This window comes from Triturus cristatus, chromosome 7, assembly GCF_964204655.1.
Source record: "Triturus cristatus chromosome 7, aTriCri1.1, whole genome shotgun sequence".
NCBI lineage: Eukaryota > Metazoa > Chordata > Amphibia > Caudata > Salamandridae > Triturus > Triturus cristatus.
In genome coordinates, this window is record NC_140590.1 from 540,737,934 (window position 1) to 540,757,076 (window position 19,143).

At 43.7% G+C, this 19,143-nt stretch overlaps 1 protein-coding gene across 1 annotated transcript in view; it reads left to right on the plus strand.

Annotated features, from left to right (window-relative positions):
• LOC146810055 (peroxisomal acyl-coenzyme A oxidase 1-like) overlaps nt 1-19,143 on the plus strand; it is a 350,345-nt gene that overhangs the window by 155,211 nt on the left and 175,991 nt on the right. Inside the window, exon 3 of the mRNA XM_085616950.1 lies at nt 5,533-5,693. Coding sequence (XP_085473076.1) covers nt 5,533-5,693 — 161 coding nt within the window. The remainder of the gene's footprint in view (nt 1-5,532; nt 5,694-19,143) is intronic.

The following is a 19,143-nucleotide window of genomic DNA, read 5'->3' on the forward strand; positions in this document are numbered from 1 at the left end:
CAGGGTCCGGATGTCGTCAGTGGCAGCGATGAGGGCGGTCTTGGTGCTGTGGTTGCTGCGAAAACCGGATTGGGAAGGGTCCAGGATGTTGTTAACTTCGAGGTAGCGGGTCAGCTGTTTGTTGACAATGTTCTCGGTCACTTTTGCTGGGAAAGGGAGCAGGGAGATGGGCCGGAAGTTCTTGAGGTCCTTGGGGTCCCCCTTGGGCTTCTTCAAAAGGGCATTGATCTCGGCATGCTTCCAGCTTTCTGGGAAGGTTGCGGTCTCGAAGGAACAGTTGATTGTTTTCCGGAGGTGGGCCCGCGATGGTTGCGCTGGCTTTGTTGAAGACGTGATGAGGGCAGGGGTCCGATGGGGATCCGGAGTGGATGAAGTTCATGGTTTTGATGGTGTCTTTGTCGCTGACGCTGGACCAGACGGTCAGGCGACTGGTGCGAGTGGTAGTCGCAGGGGTGGTGGATTCGGTGGTGGGTGCGGGGGGGTCGGAGTTGAAGCTGTCGTGGATGTCGGTGATCTTGCGGTGGAAGAAGGTGGCCAGGGAGTCGCACAGGTCTTGAGATGGCGGGATGTCGTTGGTGTTGGAGCTGGGGTTGGAGAGTTCTTTCACGATGCTGAAGAGCTCTTTGGTGTTGTGTGCATTGTTGTCTTGGCGGTCCTTGAAGGCGGTCTTCATGTATATGGTGACAGCACTCTTTTCACAGTTACCTGTCACTACACCTTGCATTGAATGTTAAAAACTGGAGGTGTTTTGCTGTTGAACTGCTATTAAGAATGACTTGCTTGCAAGGCAAGCTGATGAGTCAAAGGGTCTTACCCATTCTGTGTCTGTTGGTAAATGTGACAGAACATATTGGCCAAACTAAAATTCTTATGGGCCAGCTATTTCACTAATCAGTAAAAGAATTAAACACTGACAAAAGATCAAATATGATTTTAATATTCAGAAATTCTCAACAGTGTATGAAATAATTTGATCAGACATAAAACATGCATCTAAACCTTGCAACTTTATTCAAAGCACACAAAACTGGAAGAAACAAAAGGAAGAAGAAAATATTTTTGTGTCATCATAAGCAGCAAAACGTAAACAGAATAATCTTAGACAGTCTTTATTGCTGCAATCTTATATAACAAAGTTATATTTTGTTGGCCCGTTCAGAAAGAAATACAAATGACCCATTCGCTCCCACTTTTCTTTCTCTGAATGGTATTTTAGTTTGTGGTTGTGCATGTGTTTATCGATGTTCATATGGTTGCACTGATGAGGGCTGTTTCCCTTTCAGTGGGGTTTTGTCATTTATTATACATTTAAACCGAAAACAGGATAACCTAAGCATTTTAAGCCCTGCTAGGACAAGAGAACATTCATAAGTTGGAAAAGGGAGCAGGTCAGTAGTTGGGTGTATTAGTAATTCTAGGACTGCTGCAAACTTGAAATATTATAGTTAGGTAAGTGAAAGAAGGGTTTATTGAAAAAAGAGTGATAAGGTGGGCCAGGACACCAGGAATGACTACCAGAGGCATACTAGTTTAATAGCTGAAAGGATTGTAGGTATCACAAGAAGGTTTGGCAGTCCTAAGTAGGAGGGTGTTTAAAATTTGGTAAGTTGGGCAGGGTAGGTGAAGGAGAGGTAGTACGTTTTGTAGTGAAGGTAGGAGGCAAAGTTGATAGCAGTGAAACTATATTGTGTTATATTCAGGCAGTACAGGGGAGAGAGTGTAAGCTAGTGATAGAGGGTAGGGTTCGATTTTTTTGTGCCCATTGAAAGCAGTAGAAGTTTGGCATAGTTTGTGCACTTTTGAAAAAATCTCCAGAAAATCTATATTGTAAAGTATTCATTTATTTACCTCTCTGAAAACATCATGGGGGTTAGACCACTGCATGCACCATTCATCGGAAGCTGCCGGGTCCTTCAATCAGAAGAAGTTGAGCACCCTGGCCTCTTTAACCCATAGTGATGGCAAATCTCTAGCAATAATTTGTTTTCATGCTACCCACCACATGGTGATCACCATCTTAGAATATGCTTTAATTTGTAGATGCTTTGCTGCCTTATATTTTAAGGTTTGTGTTTTTGTTTTATTAAATAAAATTGCTTAACCTATTCTGCACTGCTTGGCTGCTCTGCCAGCTTTGAAATGATTATTCGGGAAGGGACAGCACTGCATGCTCAAATGGATGGATGTCTTGGGTTTTCTGACACCTTGTGTTTGTGTGATATATTGTGCTCTGCTTCAAAATAGCTGTGTATTGCCCATCTGAAAGTAGGCTATTACTACAGATTACCGGGGTCTGTGATCAACATTCATGCCCATGTATGGCGAGAAGGCAGTATGTCACTATGGGTGAAGGATGACAGTGTTAACAGAGATGACCCTCTTTCAGCATGGGATTTCTTTTGAGGTACACCTTGTACTTTGGGGACTGATATCAAGGGAACCTTACTTCACACAGGGAGAGTAGGAAAATGCAACTAGGTTGGTCTTCTCTCAAAGTCATATCTACACACAAATGGGCAACCAGGCTCCTGAAAATAAAATAAAGGGAAAACACTTAGAGGTTCTACTGGGTAATGCAAAGATTTTAGAATAGATGCCTCACCCACTAAATAGTGGCATGCTTCATCATCAGCGTATAACCACACCCGGGAAGGATAATACCACCAGAGCGGACTCGACCAGGAGTGGGAGTTCTTATATAAAGTAACTTTCTGAATAAAGCAGGGATCCAGTTGAAAAAAAGAGAACGTTTAAAGAAAACGTGTGTTATACCCAGTCAGAATTACTATTTATTAATAGGGTACCGTAAGTTTATAAAAATATAGGTACAGGGTTCTAATTGAGCATTATTTTCTCACTTACCACTGATTCTTACCAACATGTTTCGGCCTGTGCAAAGAGCCCATGAGGGTCTGGAGCATTCTTCAGGGCTATATGTATGTGCCCCTACCTTTTCTTCCATCCATTTCATGCACCTTCATGAGGGATAAGGTTCTCACCTGAGTATGGGTCCTTCTGCATTTATTTTTTTAAAAGAAACAATGCAGTAGGATTGTATCTAATGTAAATGTCCTGTGGGGTCCCAGATGTGTAAATCATGGGGCCCACTTTCAAATACCTGCCTGTAATCGTGCTGTTTATTACCCAGCAGAAAGCCGCATCACCTTGTTTAAAAAAAAAGAATAGTAATTGTTACTATTAAAAACCACCTCACTCTAAACACCATTCATTGTATGGACCGTGCTCTGAAAAATGTATGCATAATGTCTTCCTAGATCAAACCAGATGCATGCATGTGTCTATTCCATACCCAGTATGGAATAGATATATCATTGCGTCTATTCCATACCTGATGTCTGATGTGTTGTGAACCCATTGTGAATACAAGGGTCTTATGTTACTGTATCACACATCCAAAACTACTGGTAAGCCTTCCAGCCTCTTTATAAACCACTCCCCCAAGTGTTAAGTTATAAAATGGGCCACAGAGAGCTGTACATTGTTCCCGAAGCTGTGGTGATGCCCATCTAATTTCAGCAGTATGCGCCACCCCACAGCCGCTCTTAACAAGATCTTAGATAAGGAATCCATTCCTACACAGAAACCATCTTAGTTTCATGATTTGTTAAATGTTTTCTAGTCTCTCTGTGGTATGGAGCACCCTCCTCCGTGAAGCAACATCAGTTGACATCTCTCAGGTTCTAATTGACTTATGATTCACTGGGTGCCCTGAAGTGAGCAGCGCTCTTCTTTGGTCCTACAGTCGTTCACAGAGCACAGTATGGATCTATCTGCAGGCAGAAGAGGCAAGTAGTATGCTAAGGGACAGTTGCCACATCTCTTCCAGCGGGGCCTTTGGTCCCAGGTTGTGATTTGTCCTCTACACTATACCTCTGATTCCTCACTTATACTGGATCCATGTTACAATTCGGACAGTTTTGGATGGGGATTAAAATGCACATAGTTTAGCTTATATAAGGGAGAAAGTCATCCAGATTTAGAAATGCAAATGTAATGCAAGGGCTTCAGATTACCATCCTAGCAATGAATTTAGCTGGACCCCAACATTATTCTGTGTTCCGCCCTCTTACGCTGCAAATCTTTCTTCCTGTTGCACTTATTCACTGGAACACAAGGTGAAGGGGATGAGTTCTAGCACGTGTCTGACCATCCCCATTCACAAACCAGGAATGTGGCAATTGCACACAGACTGATCTGTTAACAGGACTGCAATTTGCGATGCGATATTGTACTAATAGGTCACATCTCCTAATGATTTTTATTGAGGCAGATCACAGTTTGCGACCCCTTATGATTAACTGTGACTGCATTGTTGGAGGCCTGCAAGAGACAGCAGACTTCAGTCCCTGCATTTACATTCCTGATTAGGAACCACTTGTACTTCTGGGTTTGACAATAAAGTTGTCAAACAAATTTATTGCTAACAATATACATACAGTCAGCTTTGGGTCCACCCCTTTCAACCACTGGCTTTCTTTATCCAGCTTCTTTTAACCATTGGCTTGATAGTTTGTCAGTAAAGTCTTTGCTCTGCCTGGCTCTTGGCTAATGCTATTGGCTGTCTGAGTGTATCCTTTCAACTCGATTTTAGTTTGTGCATTGACATGTATAAGGGGATTCTTTACAATTATAGCCCTCTTTGTCTGCTCGTGCTGGTTTCTTCCAATGTTTCTTGCTCTAATGAGCTAACGGTTAGCATATGAAAGCCAGACCTATTGGCTTTGCCAATGGTTGTTTTCAAAAGCAGCTTGTGTTCATTAATGGGATAGATGCTGTTTTTGTTCTTTAAAAAAAAGGTTTCCTGCTTGGGAAAACATTGGGCTTATTGCTCCACAGGCAGCCGGCATGACTCCTAAAGCTGAAGCTGTCTTACAGTGGCAGGTTTACCTTTAGGAAACAGGTACCACCTCAACTCTGGGGTCGAAAATTGATCAACGGTTTGCAGCCACAATTATGGTTACAAACTATTGATGCATACCATTCCAACTTGTAAATAGGAAAGGGGCGCTACTTTCATGCCCACTCTCATTTGGGATTTGCAAAGGGTTTCAAAAGCCCCTTACACATCTAAAATAATTTCCTGGCTTCTAAAAGGACTTTTGAACAATATAAAAAGCCCATTTGTTGTCAGACCTTCTACATCTGGCTCTGAATACTAAGCTTAGAGCAATACTGAGACTGGCTAAATACTAACTATCCAGAAATAAAACAAGAGTAGTGTTCTAAACTATAAAGTTAGATTAAATGGTATTAAATGCTGTTCGGAGAGTTCTCGGTTTGCCATGAGATGGCAGGGATGGATGGTAGAAGGAGATGGTCTGTCCTAGGACCCAAAGAACGAGTGCTGACATCTGTTTAAATTTGCTTGCTTTCTATTCATTAGAGATCTTTATTTATTTACCTTTTCTTCTCTTCCCCTCTCTCTACCTTTGATATCTCCATCTTCCTGGTGCCCTCTCTTTCCCTCTTCACTTTACCATTCTTCCTCCTGCCCCTGGAATTGTTTTGCAGTTTTGTGCATCGCGGACGGCATGAGCCTCTGGATCTTCACCTTGCCATGTTCATTCCCACCCTCATTACCCAGGCAAACCCCGAACAGCAGGAGCGATTCTTCGTGCCCGCCTGGAATCTGGAGATCATTGGCACCTACGCCCAGACTGAGATGGGTCACGGTATGGTAACATTTGTCCTTGCTAAGGTTTGTTGCTTGTCGCGGGGATCTAAACCATGTAGACAACTGGAGGCCAAAGATTTATAATGGTCTTACAGGCAGTGCTACTGGTGGGAACTGCTAGGCAGATGCTTGGTACAATGTGCTGCCTGGCTCTGTCTCTCTCCCCGCTCACTTCACAAAATCTGATATGTTAGAAACGAAACCCTGTCTAAGCACTCCTGAACTTTGATCATTCAAGTCATGGCTGTTGGGGTCTTTGCCTTAATACTTTTTCTCCTCTTTAACTGACACCTACAAGACCCCCTGGGTCCCCACAGGATCTCCCAGGTAAGCCCTACAGTCTAACACACCTTCTTACTAGTGACAACAGAAACTAGTTAACTGAGAGCCAGATGATTCTTGAAGCATAAGTATTTAGACCTATTTAGGTAGTCAATAAAAAAAAGATATTTTGGTACCATAGCAATGTGCTGATTATTTCAAACTAGAGCACCACCCCCAACGCAGCTCAAAAAATAGTAATTTCGAAACACCACAAATAAACGTCTTAAGGTAAAGTTTAAGCTTACGGGCCGGACAATATAAATATATTAAGTAACAATGTTCTTTTAAATGAAATGAAACGGTCTTGTTGCTTTAAGTTATCATTTCCTTTCCTGTGCTAGCTATGACAGAAGCTGGTGGGCTGTATTTCTGTTGGCAGATACTAAATAACATTTGCCTGTTTTATTTTTAATTAATTTTCCACCAATGCACTCTTAGTCAGACAGTAGATAAGGGTTTGTTCAATAGAAAAAGGTGACCCATTGCTTCAATTTGCTACTGTTCATCCACCCTTGAATATTTTCTTTAGGTCTGGCATTAGCCAAGACTTTTCAATTTTATGAAAATATGCATAACATCCTTACATATAGGGGTTTTGAGCCTCCTCTCTTCATCCATTGGTCTGTCATTGTTGTTGTGTCATTCACATTTTGCCCCCGCCCATTACAACATGTGGCAATGGGTCAGCCTACTGAAACCACTGGTTGACTTCACTTTGAGTGACTGCATATTTCTCGCTCACAAGAAGCACTTCCACACACAAGTTAGTTCCCTTCAGTGCCGTTGTTTTTGCTTTTACTTTATAATTGCTTCAGTGATGTCTTTGTGTTTAGAACCCGATGTGATAGCAGGATGCTTCTGATGCACATTTCATCTTTATCAAATCCCATCTCCTGCCAATGCAGTTGGAAATTCCTTTTGTGTTTTTCTTTTCTTATTGCTGCTATTCCACAGTATGCCAGATCAGGATGTGTCCATTTGAAACTGTTCATTATTAAGTTATCCTCTTTTTACTCTTTCATTTCTTTCCTTCCTTCCTTCCTTCTTTATTTCTCTCTTTTTTTCTTGCCTTCTTTCATTTTCTCATTTTTCTTTTAATTTTTCTTTTCTTTTTTCTTTCATTCTTCCTATCCTTTCCATTTTCTTTCTTTCTTTCTTTCTTTCTGCCTCTCTCTTCCCATCTCATTCTGTCTTTCTTTTTTTCTGTCTTTCTTTCTCTTCTCTTCTCTTTTCTTTCTTTCTGTCTTTCATTATTTCTTTCTTTGTTTCTTCTCCCTTCTCGTTCTGTCCTTTTGTTCTCCTTTGCTCTGTCCTTCTTTCTTTTCTTCTTTCCTTCTCTCCTTCTTTCTTTTTCCTTCTCTTTCCTTCTTTATATAATTTCCTCCTCCTTTCCTTCCCTTTCTTTCCTTCTCTATTTTCTTCTCCCAATGTTCTCTCTTCTTCTCTCATTCCTTCTGTTTTCTTCTCATTCCTTCTCTTGTCTCATTCCCTCTCATTCCTTCTCTTTCCTTCTTTCTTTCTTTCCTTTTTTCTTGTCTTTCTTGCCTTCTTTCTTTGTCAAAAGCAAGAGGCTTGCAACTAATGCCAGACTGATTGATATTTTTAGGTCTGTGATAGCCAAGACCATTTGATTTTACTGTACATTGTGTGTATAACATAGTCACTTACAGGGGTTTCAGACAGACTCCATCTATTAGTCTGTGGTTGGTGTGATTGAGTTTTGTCTTCCACCCACTCTAGCATGCATCAAGCGGCAATGTATCATCAGTCCACGTTAGCCAATGGCTGACTTCACTACATGTTTCGGCATGCCGCCCCTTCACAAGTAACACATCCATACACAAAGCAGTTCCCTTTAGTGCCTTGGTAATGTGTAATGTTTTGGGAGACTTAAAAGACATTTTTTTGCCTGTGAGAAATGATTTGTTTTTTCAGATTTATGAGGCTCTGGCATATTCCCTAACAATGAAGTTTTGCAAGAGCCATGAAAAAATAAACCAAGAATTGCTGGAAAGTTGGCTGACAACGTTAGACCTATTGGCTTGGCCAATGCCTGTTATTTAGTGAGAACAGATGGCACAACTAGCATCCCTCAGTACATTTTGTCATTGCCGGTTCCTCCATTGACTTCACCAGTCTCCAAGTTAGTCCTTCCAATTAAGTTCCCTAGATGACCTTGCCCCAAAGTGGACGAGGTTTACTAACACAACATGCATATATGCAAACAACACTGCTATGGAGACAGCCGGTGGTTATACATTGTTACTTCAGCACCCTGTTCCCATTTAAATACAACCAAAGATACCTGTGTATGTCAAGAAAATTCCCTATGCCTGCCTACCCTTTCTCCTTTGTAAGGGTCTTTGAGATTATGCAGTTGCAGTTCATAGGTATAAGAAGAAAATCAGGATCATGGTTTGATCATCAGTATTTCTGTTTGTCTCACTTGCCTTTGGTGATAGAATTAGCACTGCAGTGTTTCAGCTTGAGATTCTCTCACTATGGTTAAAGTGTGTCATGTACTCTGCGTTTTGCACAATTTTGTATTTTGGTATCATGGACTTGTAACACCAGACTGTTGGAGGGGTTATGTCTTTCACAGCAAATCAGATTAAATAGATTAAACCAGTGCATGGTAGACATCTATGGCCTGAGAAATCCAATTGTAGCAGAAATCCCACAAGTCCTACCCCTGCAAGTGGCGGTCCTAGCATAGCCTTTGGCGACAGCACCTCATGTAGGGCTTTGACGTTTGCGTCAACCTTCGCCTCTTACCGGTGATGAACCAGAACTATGAAGGGCGATGTAGACCCAGTCGGTCATTTGTCTTGAGTTCTTGGATTTTGGCATTAAACTGTCTGTTCAGTGGTGTTGTGTAATATGTATTTCTGATACTTCTTATTACTGCTTCCTTTCCTTAGAATATTCCTAATCCTTCCTGTTTTCAGTTTCTGTTCGTTGCAAATTCTGGTAGAGTTTTTCAAGTGTTTTCCAGTGTTTTCAAAACTGTAAGCACCAGTGATTATCAGTGTTTGCTCTTTTATCTCCAATACAAATCACGAGATGGTGTTTTTTTTTGCTATGACAAATGTAGCTTTTAATTCCTTTCTTCGCCCATTCTTTCTGATTGTCCATTCTTCCTTCCTTCTTTCCTGCCTCTAATTCCCTTCTCTGTACATTGTCCTTGAATTTACTCTTAAAAGTAACCTTTATTCTCATTAAGGTTTGACTACAACACCAAACGTTTACACAATTGACACAACTTGCTGTTCTATTCTTCTTACAGATAACTAAGATTGGCTGAAGATTGTCATTTAGCACATCAGAAATATATTGTGGGTTCTCTGTTATTCCAAGCCCGTGTCGCACTACCTTCCTCTTTGTCTCTGCATACCAAGAAACAGCTAGGCTAATACATGTGGTATTCGTTGTCTATTCGGCTAAGAAATTAGCATGCATACTGGTAACTGTTGGGTCTTTGCTAACAACAAACTCTAATGCTATGCAAAGAAGTAGTTGTCTTGGTCATTTGCCTGTGCATTTCACATTTTGAAGGACATATGTTTTACATTGTTGGGCCATGCTTATGGGATTTTGTGTTTATTTGAATGCAGTTAATGGAATGCAAAGCATTGATTGATACCAAGCGTGTGGGCCATCGTTTATTTGAAAGCAGTGCAAGGGCTGAACTCCTGCCATATTTGAGAGCACCTCATCTCTTGTTCTCTGCAGCACTCCCTGTTCTAGTACATTTTCCATCTTGGAGGAAAGAACAAGCACAGCTCAATATGTTTCCATTAAATATGATGATCATCATGGTTTGTAAATATGATTTTGTCAAGTGGCTAGCTTTGTTTCAGCACCAAAAAGTTCCAAGATCATTTTGACATGGAAGCTATAAGAATGAAAGTTTAACGTGGTGATCCTGGGGCTGTATCATGAGCACATTCTACTCATGCAAGCAGACCCAGAACAGGTCCATGCATCTGTTTTTGTTTAAATTATGCTATCTGCAGCACATACTAGGAAAAACAGAGCAGTGGCTGCTTCTTCATATATATGGTTATTCAATACATAATCACTGATTTGAGAACACACCTTAATGTGTATCAATCGAAATAATCATCCATAAAAGCAAAGAAAATTAATACCCAGCTAGGGACTCATAAGAAGTAATCAGGTGTCTTACAATTATTAATTTATAAAATTGGCTAACAAACCCAAGACACAGCATATGAGCTTGTAAACAAGGATGAATTAAATAGACTTGGCAATAGCGATAGGCCTCTGCAGTTAGAATAACAGCTGTCTTCTGAGTCGAGAGATTTGGTGAACGCTCCTTGAAATCATTCGTCTACTGATATTTATGATATGTGCTTACACCTTTTGTCATATTAACATTAAACTCACATGGTGAGAGGGTGCATCCTTTTGTCCTAGTGAGGACACTGCCCTAAGTAGCAGAGGCAAAAAGAACAATTGATGGACAGAATGCAGAACAATGTTATACATTCACCCCAGTACAGAGATCTGGGCCTAAATCCATCGTTTTTTTGCTCACCATGCCATTCCAGTTTGGGACCCAGCCATATGCAAATCAGTTTTGACCCTGCGCCCAATGTGAACAGTCCAGCCCGATCTGCCAGGCCAGGTCCTCCCTGGACTGGAAACAAGCATCCTAGGACCAGTCTCAGGCTTTCAGCCCTCATCAGCCAGGATAGCTTGACTCCAGTGGCATGGAGAGCACGGGACCCACGTCTGGGCATGCCCGTCCCACTCGGGGTGACAAATGCAAAAAGAACAACTGATGGACAGAATGCAGAACAATGTCATACATTCACCCCAGTACAGAGATCTGGGCCTAAATCCATCGTTTTTTTGCTCACCATGCCATTCCAGTTTGGACCCAGCCATATGCAAATCAGTCTTGACTCTGCGCCCAATGGGAACAGTCCAGCCCGAACTCCCAGGCCAGGTCCTCCCTGGACTGGAAACAATCAACCTAGGACCAGTTTCGGGCTTTCAGCCCTCATCAGCCAGGATAGCTTCTCTCCAGTGGCATGCACGGGACCCATGTCTGGGCATACCCTAAGCAGCAGAGGGGGTTGAAACTTCAATGCTTTACAAACTTTGGGACTGGATTAATATTGAGTATTTTGCAAAATGGACACTTATTAGTTCCATGTCTAGCCATTTTGTTTCCCAGCCAAAGGTTATAAATATGTTAATCAGAATAGGCGGGGGTGGAGCACACTGCCTGGCATACCAGCACACAATTTGACCAAATGCAATGTGATAAATGCAGGAGCTTAATAACACTCACTTCAGTTTAAAGTCTTTCGTTTTTACCATTTTTTGGGCAACCAGTGCTGTGTATCTCTGGACAAATGTTTTAGGACGTTTGTCCTTCTTCAGTATAGAGAGACACCTTAAATGTGAGGGTGCTGGCAATGCTACTCACACTCCTCTGAGGTTCTTGCACCATTCCTACAGCGCAGGTGCATCCCAATGAGCTTGTCACCCCAATAACTCATCAAGGAGCCAATCAAAACAAGAGAATAGAGAGCACACTGTCTGGTATTCCAAAACATAATTTGCCCAAATGCATTTTAAATACAGTGCCAGAACTAACGTCAGCCTGAGCTTGATGTCTCACTGTGAAATTACAAAAGCTCGACCAGCTGTCATGCATACTGTGTCACAACTGTCAGCAGAGTATTATCTTTTTGGGTCTGATTCCGACCCTGTGCCAGAGCAGGGCGCATCCCAGAATGTTGATGATGATGAGAGGGGTGGCTTGATTCCCTTCATTAGACTGGTGATTCCTTATAACTGGATGTACAAAATGGCAGTGAATTTGACACCTCCCCTGAGAAAGGGCTGAACTCTCCTCATGGGCCATCAGCGGAAAAGAGTTTCTCTTGCACAGTGGTAGAGGGCAGCCGAGGTGCTAGAGTTACAGATGCCCTGCACTGAGGCTAAAACAAATGTTTTAACAGAAATTTGCAGCCCGGGCCAGGTAATTATGAGCCCTTACTTCCATTCATTTATGCCATCACAGAGACTCTGATGGCTACTTGGTCGACACCATGTACTTGCCCACCTGTGAACAGGTGGGTGGCCTGCCATTGTGAAACAGCACCTAGTAATCTGGATTTTCTCTGCAAGCACCCTCCTCCATTGTACAGACCTCTGACAGTAAAGGAAATCCTAACTCATTTTCTACCACTACTCCAGACAGAGAATCTAAAAGGATTGATGCCTCTGGCAAACATAAATGTTCTTCTGCCATTCTGGTATTGTGGTTTGTAAACGTGGTGTGTCTGTTGGGCCAATCCACCGATACCCTTTGGGACATGGCCAGCGAGAGCTTGCCGACAGTCCCAGAGGATCTTATGGTCTCTTTGGCCTAGGTGATACATGGTGGGCAGGACGGGGCAAACATATTATCTCTGCAGGTTTGGATCCAATGGATTACCTTGGCAGGGTGGTTGGTATCAGTGTGACTCTTCATTGACATGGCTGGATGAGGTCCACTGGTTTCTTCAGGACTGTGTAGGGTTCGCCGACGGACATGCCCTTTTATGGGTCCCACTTCTTTGGTGAGAAGGCAGATTCCATTTTAAAATTCTTTAAAGACAGTAGAGCTACATCATGTTGTTTGGGAATATTGGCCCCTGCCAAACAATTCCTGCACCAGACAGCCTTCCCAAACAGTGATGAAACAGACAGCCCAGTCCTTTTATGTCTGCAAGTGAACCTGCAGGCAACATACGTCCCTGTGTCCCAACTCATCCACTCCTACGACAGCCAACAGACCACTTTATTTTGCCTTACCTGCACATGCCCACTCAGTGGGAGGCAGGATACTGCACTTCCTTCCTGGTTGCCCATCCATCCATCTCTGACAGATGAGTCTTGCAAATTATTCAAATCAGCTATGACCAACCTTTTCTTTCCTTCCTCCCCGCCCAATATCTCCTCACTGAAACAGGTTTTAGAAGAGCATCTATCCATCTTGCTGTAGGAGTTGTGCCTTTTGCTCTCCAAAGGTTCCATAGAGAGGTGTCCAGACTCTGAGACATGTGGGGGTTGTTACTCTCCTTAATCCTTTGTCCTGAAAACGTATGGGGGCTCAGGCCTACCTTGGACTTCCATCTCCTCAACCTGTTCTTACTGTAGGACAGATTCAAAGTGCTCATGTTGACCCAGATCCTATCTGCTCTGCACTTCGGAGGTTGAGAGTGTCCGGTACCTCAACGACTGGCTACTGAATGTCTGCTCACTGCTGTCAGTTGTGGACACCTCCAGGCAAAGGCAGGACTTTTAACATCTTTGTATTTCAATGTAAACAAGCTGAAGTCCCTCCTAATTCCCTATCAGAGTCTTCCATTCATTGGGGAAATTCTGGATACGGTGGAGTTCAGAGATTTCTCTCCACAGCAACAAGTCCAGGGCATTTAGGCTATGATCCTGATGTTTTAAGCTTGTTCCTGGATCCAAGTGTAGGTGGTTTATTTATTTATAAAGTTTTATATAGCGCGAACAAGATCCCAAAGGATATCAGAGCGCTTTACATTAGGAAGGAGAGAAGGACAATAATGCAAAAACAACAACAGATAGGGATAAAAACACGAGTGATCATAGATTACACGACACATGCCACATGGAAGTTATATTAAACAATTGTACAAGGGTAGCGAAGGAGGGGCACAGTATGTCATAAAAGAAGTGTAGTAGTAAATGATGGTACCATGGAAGTAGGAACAATAACATCGGGCAGGAGAGCCTAGCCCACTTACTGAAAGAATTTATTCATCAGGAATCTTTTGACTTCCAGTTTGAACACCGTTGCTAAGGAGATTCTGCGTACTTTCGGTGGGAGAGAGTTCCATATCTTTGGAGCAGCGCTAGAGAAAGCTCTGTGACAAGTTTTCTTTTTGTTAAGGATAAGTGGTTTCAAGAGGAAAGTAGTGGCGCTTCTTGAGGCTCTTACACCACAGGATAGTTCAAGTTTTTGTGCCAGGTACCTGGGAGTATTGAAGTGGATGGCTTTGTGCGTCATAACGGCAATCTTTAACTGAATTCGTGCTTCGTAGGGGAGCCAATTTAGAGATTTTAGGACTGGCGATATGTGCTCATTGCGTTTGGTGCCTGTAACCAGTCTAGCAGCAGCATTCAGTGATGCCCTTAGTGGAGCCAGGGTGTATTTGGGAAGGCCACAGAGGGTAGCACTACCGTAATCCAGCCTCGGTAGGACAAGCGCTTGGACCACCTGCTTGAAATCATTAAGTGGAAGGAAAGGTTTGATATTTCTGAGTGTCCTCATCAAGTGGTTTGCTCCCTTACATGTATTGCTGATATGATTTTTCATATTCAGGTGCTTGTCCATGGTGACTCCTAGAGATTTGGCTGAGTCTATGATGAGAGGAGTGCAGTTGAAAGCAGTGAGGTGACTCAGCCAGAGGTCAAGATTGGGGATGTGGTTCAGCGGGGAGATGAGCAGGAATTCTGTTTTTGAGGTGTTGAGCAGGAGATGGTTCTCAGTTAACCAGTTTTGAGTATACGTTAGGGTAGTGTTGAGTGAGATGATGTTTTCCGGGGATGAGATTTTCAAATAGAGTTGCGTGTTGTCGGCATACATGTGGAAACGAATACCTGTGGAGTTTAGTGAGTTAGCTAATGGTTCCAGGAAAAGGTTGAAGAGGATAGGAGATAAGGCAGATCCTTGGGGGACCCCCATGAGAACTGGAGTGGGCTGGGAGAGAGAGTGATTTGCCTTGACTTTTTGCGATCTGTGGTGGAGGAAGGACGAGAACCACTGTAGCACCTGATCACCAAAACCCATCCTGTTTTGCAGAATGGATAAGAGGTTGTCATGATTAAGCGTGTCAAAAGCGGAGGAAAGGTCAAGGAGGATAAGAAGGCAGGATTTGTTTTGATCGAGTATTTTTAAAATGTCATCCAGAACATGAGTGAGAGCCGATTCGGTACTGTGTCCCTTCCGAAAGCCGGATTGATGCTGGTCTAGGAGTTGGTAGTTCTCAATGTGAGCACAGCGTTGGGATTGAACGCATTTTTCAAGGAGTTTCGCTAGGGTGGGGATGTTGGAGATAGGTGGGAAATTATTGAGATCAGTCATGTCAGCGTTAGGTTTTTTCAGTATAGAAGATACCTGAGCTGCTTTTAGGCAATCGGGGATCGTGCCTTGTGATAGAGAAGCATTTACAATCCTTGTCCAGGTGGGGATGAGTGCATTCTTGATTTCCTTGAAAATGGCTAGGGGTAAAGGGTCACTGAAGTGGTTGGATGGGTTGATATTCAAGAGGATCTTTTTGATGTCTTGTTCACTAAATGGGGTAAAGGAGTCCCAAGACGCATTGATCTTGGTGTTCAGGTGGGTAGAGTTGAGCTTTTCTAAGCGGTCAAGTGGTGATGCTGCCCTGGAGGAGAGCAATACAGCCTTCTTAGAAGCGAGGTCAGTGGAGATGAGTTTTGATTTCTCAATGAAGAAAGCAGCAAGCTCGTCACAAGAGGGTGGGCAGCCTCCAGGTTCAGAGAGGTTTGGACCTACAACTGATTGCTGTTTGACCAATTCGAAAAGTTTCTTGGGACGGTTTGCCGCTTGATCCAATTGGTGTCTGAAATCGTTAGCCCTGGCACTCTTGATTTGTTTGAAGTAGAGGCTCCTAACATCGCTTAAGAGTTTAAGTTGGTCCGAGGAGGGATTTGATCTCCAGGAACGTTCAACTGCCCTAAGGTTGCGACGTTCCATGTTTAAGTTATCATTATACCAAGGTTTGGATATTTTTGTTGAAGCATTTTTATGTTGGATTGGAGATGGTCGAATTGTAGGAGTCAGTGAGTAACTGCACCTCAGTCAGGTCCGCTTGGGAGGAGAGGGCAGATGTACAATGGGCAGCTAGCTCAACAGAGTTTATTAATCGGAGGTCCCTTTTCCATATCTTTGATTTCATTGGTTGAGCCTTCCTCGACAATACCTCCTTGTTGATATAGAAAAGGATGCAGTGGTGGTCTGACCAGTCACATGGGGTAATAGAATCCAGGGTGACGGTCTGCCCTTTCGAGATAATGAGGTCTAGAGTTTCTCCTTTTTTATGAGTTGGTTGGTCACAGTGCTGAGTCAGATCATGATCATTTAAAAAAGCTTTAAGGCAAGATACTGCAAGGTCTTTGGGGTTTGCCCAGTGAAGATTATGGTTCTGATGTTTCTTGACATTTTAGCCTAGTGCATCCTCCTTGTCAACCATGTCAGGTGGCACATGTGAGACCTACCATGGAACTCAAAATCCCAAAGGGCTCAGCACCAGGGCTGCCCTTCTGACACCATCCAGATCTCAGAGGTACAGTACTAGATCTGCAGAGGTGGCTAACTGGCCATAATTTGTCCTGTGGCAGGGCACTCTCCCTTTCCCACTAGAAGTTGATAGTGGCAATAGACGCATCACTGCTGGGCTTGGGGGTGAGGAGGGGTGATGGACATGAGAGGATTCTGGTCTCCAGTGGAAGGCAGGCTCCATATCAAGCTTTTGGATGTGCAGGCCATTTATCTGGTCCTAAAGGCCATCCTACCATGCATAAAGGTTCTCACCGACAACACCACTGCCATGTGATATTGCAAAAAGAGGGAGGGTGAGGTCCTTTGCCAAGACGCTTTGTATCTCTGGAGATGAGTAGAGCAGCAGAACATCTTTCTAGTCGCCAACCTGCTGGTTCAGTCTCTGAATCTAGTGCTGATATATTGAGCAGATGTCGCATAGCATATCTTTTCGCAATCGTCAAGAACGTGCCGTGGGATAAGTTGGGAAGTGGTGATGTGACATATGCAGTGTGGTGGTTTCAGGCTGCTTGACTTTTTATGTATATTATCTAGTAGCAGAGGCTTACTAACTGAAATATTAGGCACTAACTAAATACATGCCCATGCACGGCAGGGCTGAGAGTGCACTAGTTCAAACACAATCATTGTTGGATCGTATAAGCGCACTGTCTCGAGTGACATGGCAGGATGTAAATGTGCTTGCCTTGATGAGCCATGCATGGTGGGAGCGAGCCCAGAAACAGCATTGTGATATTCCCTACTCTTCGTTGCTGCCACTGGCTGATAATCTACTATATCCTCCTACCGGAGAAAAGGATGTTAAAGAGCTCAAGCTGCAGGCAGATATACACACCACTGGGGACCTATTAAAAAAATGCTTTTATCTCATAGAGTAGTTTCTGTGCCCATTCCAGTGAGACTCCGTTGGCATCTTACAGCTGTCTCCGGCTCCAATCGGCGACTAGGGCTAGCCTCCCACATACCCCGCGCTATTGCCCGACATAAAGCTCCTTACGACATACATTGAAAAGGCAGAAATGGAACACTAAGTATCATATTTATACACTACTTTCCAGCTGGTACATTGGACAAGCTACCGAAAGTCAGACTTAAGTGGTAGACATCAGTTTTCTGATAAAGTATGGGAATACTGCTGTGCACAAGTAAAAAAAAACAACACTCTCCTAAAAACATAAACTGATACATTTGAAATACCTATACCAATACTACTACATACCTGAACATATAACCAAATTTAGCGGGGGCACTGAAACCAAATATGCTCGATGTGACCTTCCTTATGTGAATGTTTTCCATATGGCGTGGAGTTGCATTGAACTCACTTCGTTCTGACAAAATGTGTTCCTGGTACTCTCTGAGATTGTGAGAGTGTGGAGTCTCCAGTCGACCCATCTCCTCAAACAGCTCTATTGGGTGGTACTTCACATATACCCCCCTCGTACCGCCACCTTGCCCCCACTTAACTTATACTAGCCAGAGGTATGTAGCCATGAGGTGGATGCAGAGAAGGGTGCCATCTTTGAGGGGGTGATTACGAAATGCCGCTTACAGTCAGGGCAAGTTCTAACAGTATACTGAGATGGTACATTACACTGCTCGACCCAGGGACATATGGGCACCCTTCCATCTTTATCTGCAGCGCAACACTGGGTCACTGCTAATCTCCCTGCACACCTTTGTACTGACTGTGCCATCCCCTTGCAGTAGAGATTCACTGCCACTGTGAAATGCCCCTCAACATGTGCCATGTTGCTCTGTGTCGTTTACTGCTGTACTGTGACCTTTGCATGTAGAATTGTATGTACTGTGTCGTAAATCCTCTTTTGTGTGAATTTTCAATAAACAAAGTAAAAAAAAAAAAGAAATATGGTGCACCCTGGAGTTTCCGCATGAACACTCCTTCCAGCTGGAATGGATAGTAGGACTCTTGTACACCTTCCCATCGCTTCCTTTTGTGCCCCGAGTTATGGAGATCACAAACCACTGGGCCCAAGTCATCCTCAGTGGTGTAGTGGAGGGGAGGGATGTTCTGCCCTTGGCGGCACGAGTTTTGGGGGCGGCATCCACCCCCCTCCCTTGCCTGCAGCCGTTGCAGGCGGCCACCGCAGGAATCACCAGCACCCTCCCCATGCTCATAATAACAGTCACCATGGGCGACTGCTGCAGGGACCGCCATGGTGCGGCGCCGCAGGGATCGCCATGGGCAGCAAAATATTAAGCTATGCTACTGGTCATCCTGTAGACCTCGGATTAGGCAAGCAGAGTGTGGTATCTGGAACTCCTAAGATTGAGTGTCAGTCGTTCGTTCAGGCTGGCACTTTGGGAGGACCTCCTGTGTCAGCAACAGGGCAGGGTCCTCTCACTTAATATATGCAAATTACACCTCCATGCATGGAGATTTACTAGCGGCAGCTGACTGCATTCCGTGTGCCAACTGAGGTGGTGGATGTCGTAGTTGCCGATATGTGCCCTTATACAAAATCCATTTAAGTTGGAACGAATTTGTGACCTGGTGCGGTGCTTGGAATAATGAACAGGCCAAGCTATTTTACGTGCTTTTATGTTTTTTAGTCTTTAGCCTAGCAAGGCCTTGCAGTGGACAATTTAGAAGGTGGAGAGGTATGGCTCACTGGTTAGAGGCGGCAGACCCGTAAGCAGAGAATCGGCCAGGGACCAGGGTTCAATTCCCGACGTGGCAGGGTCGTGGACCAGGGTCAAAACGGACTCGATAATTCTCGCCTTGGTACCTACTCTAACCAGG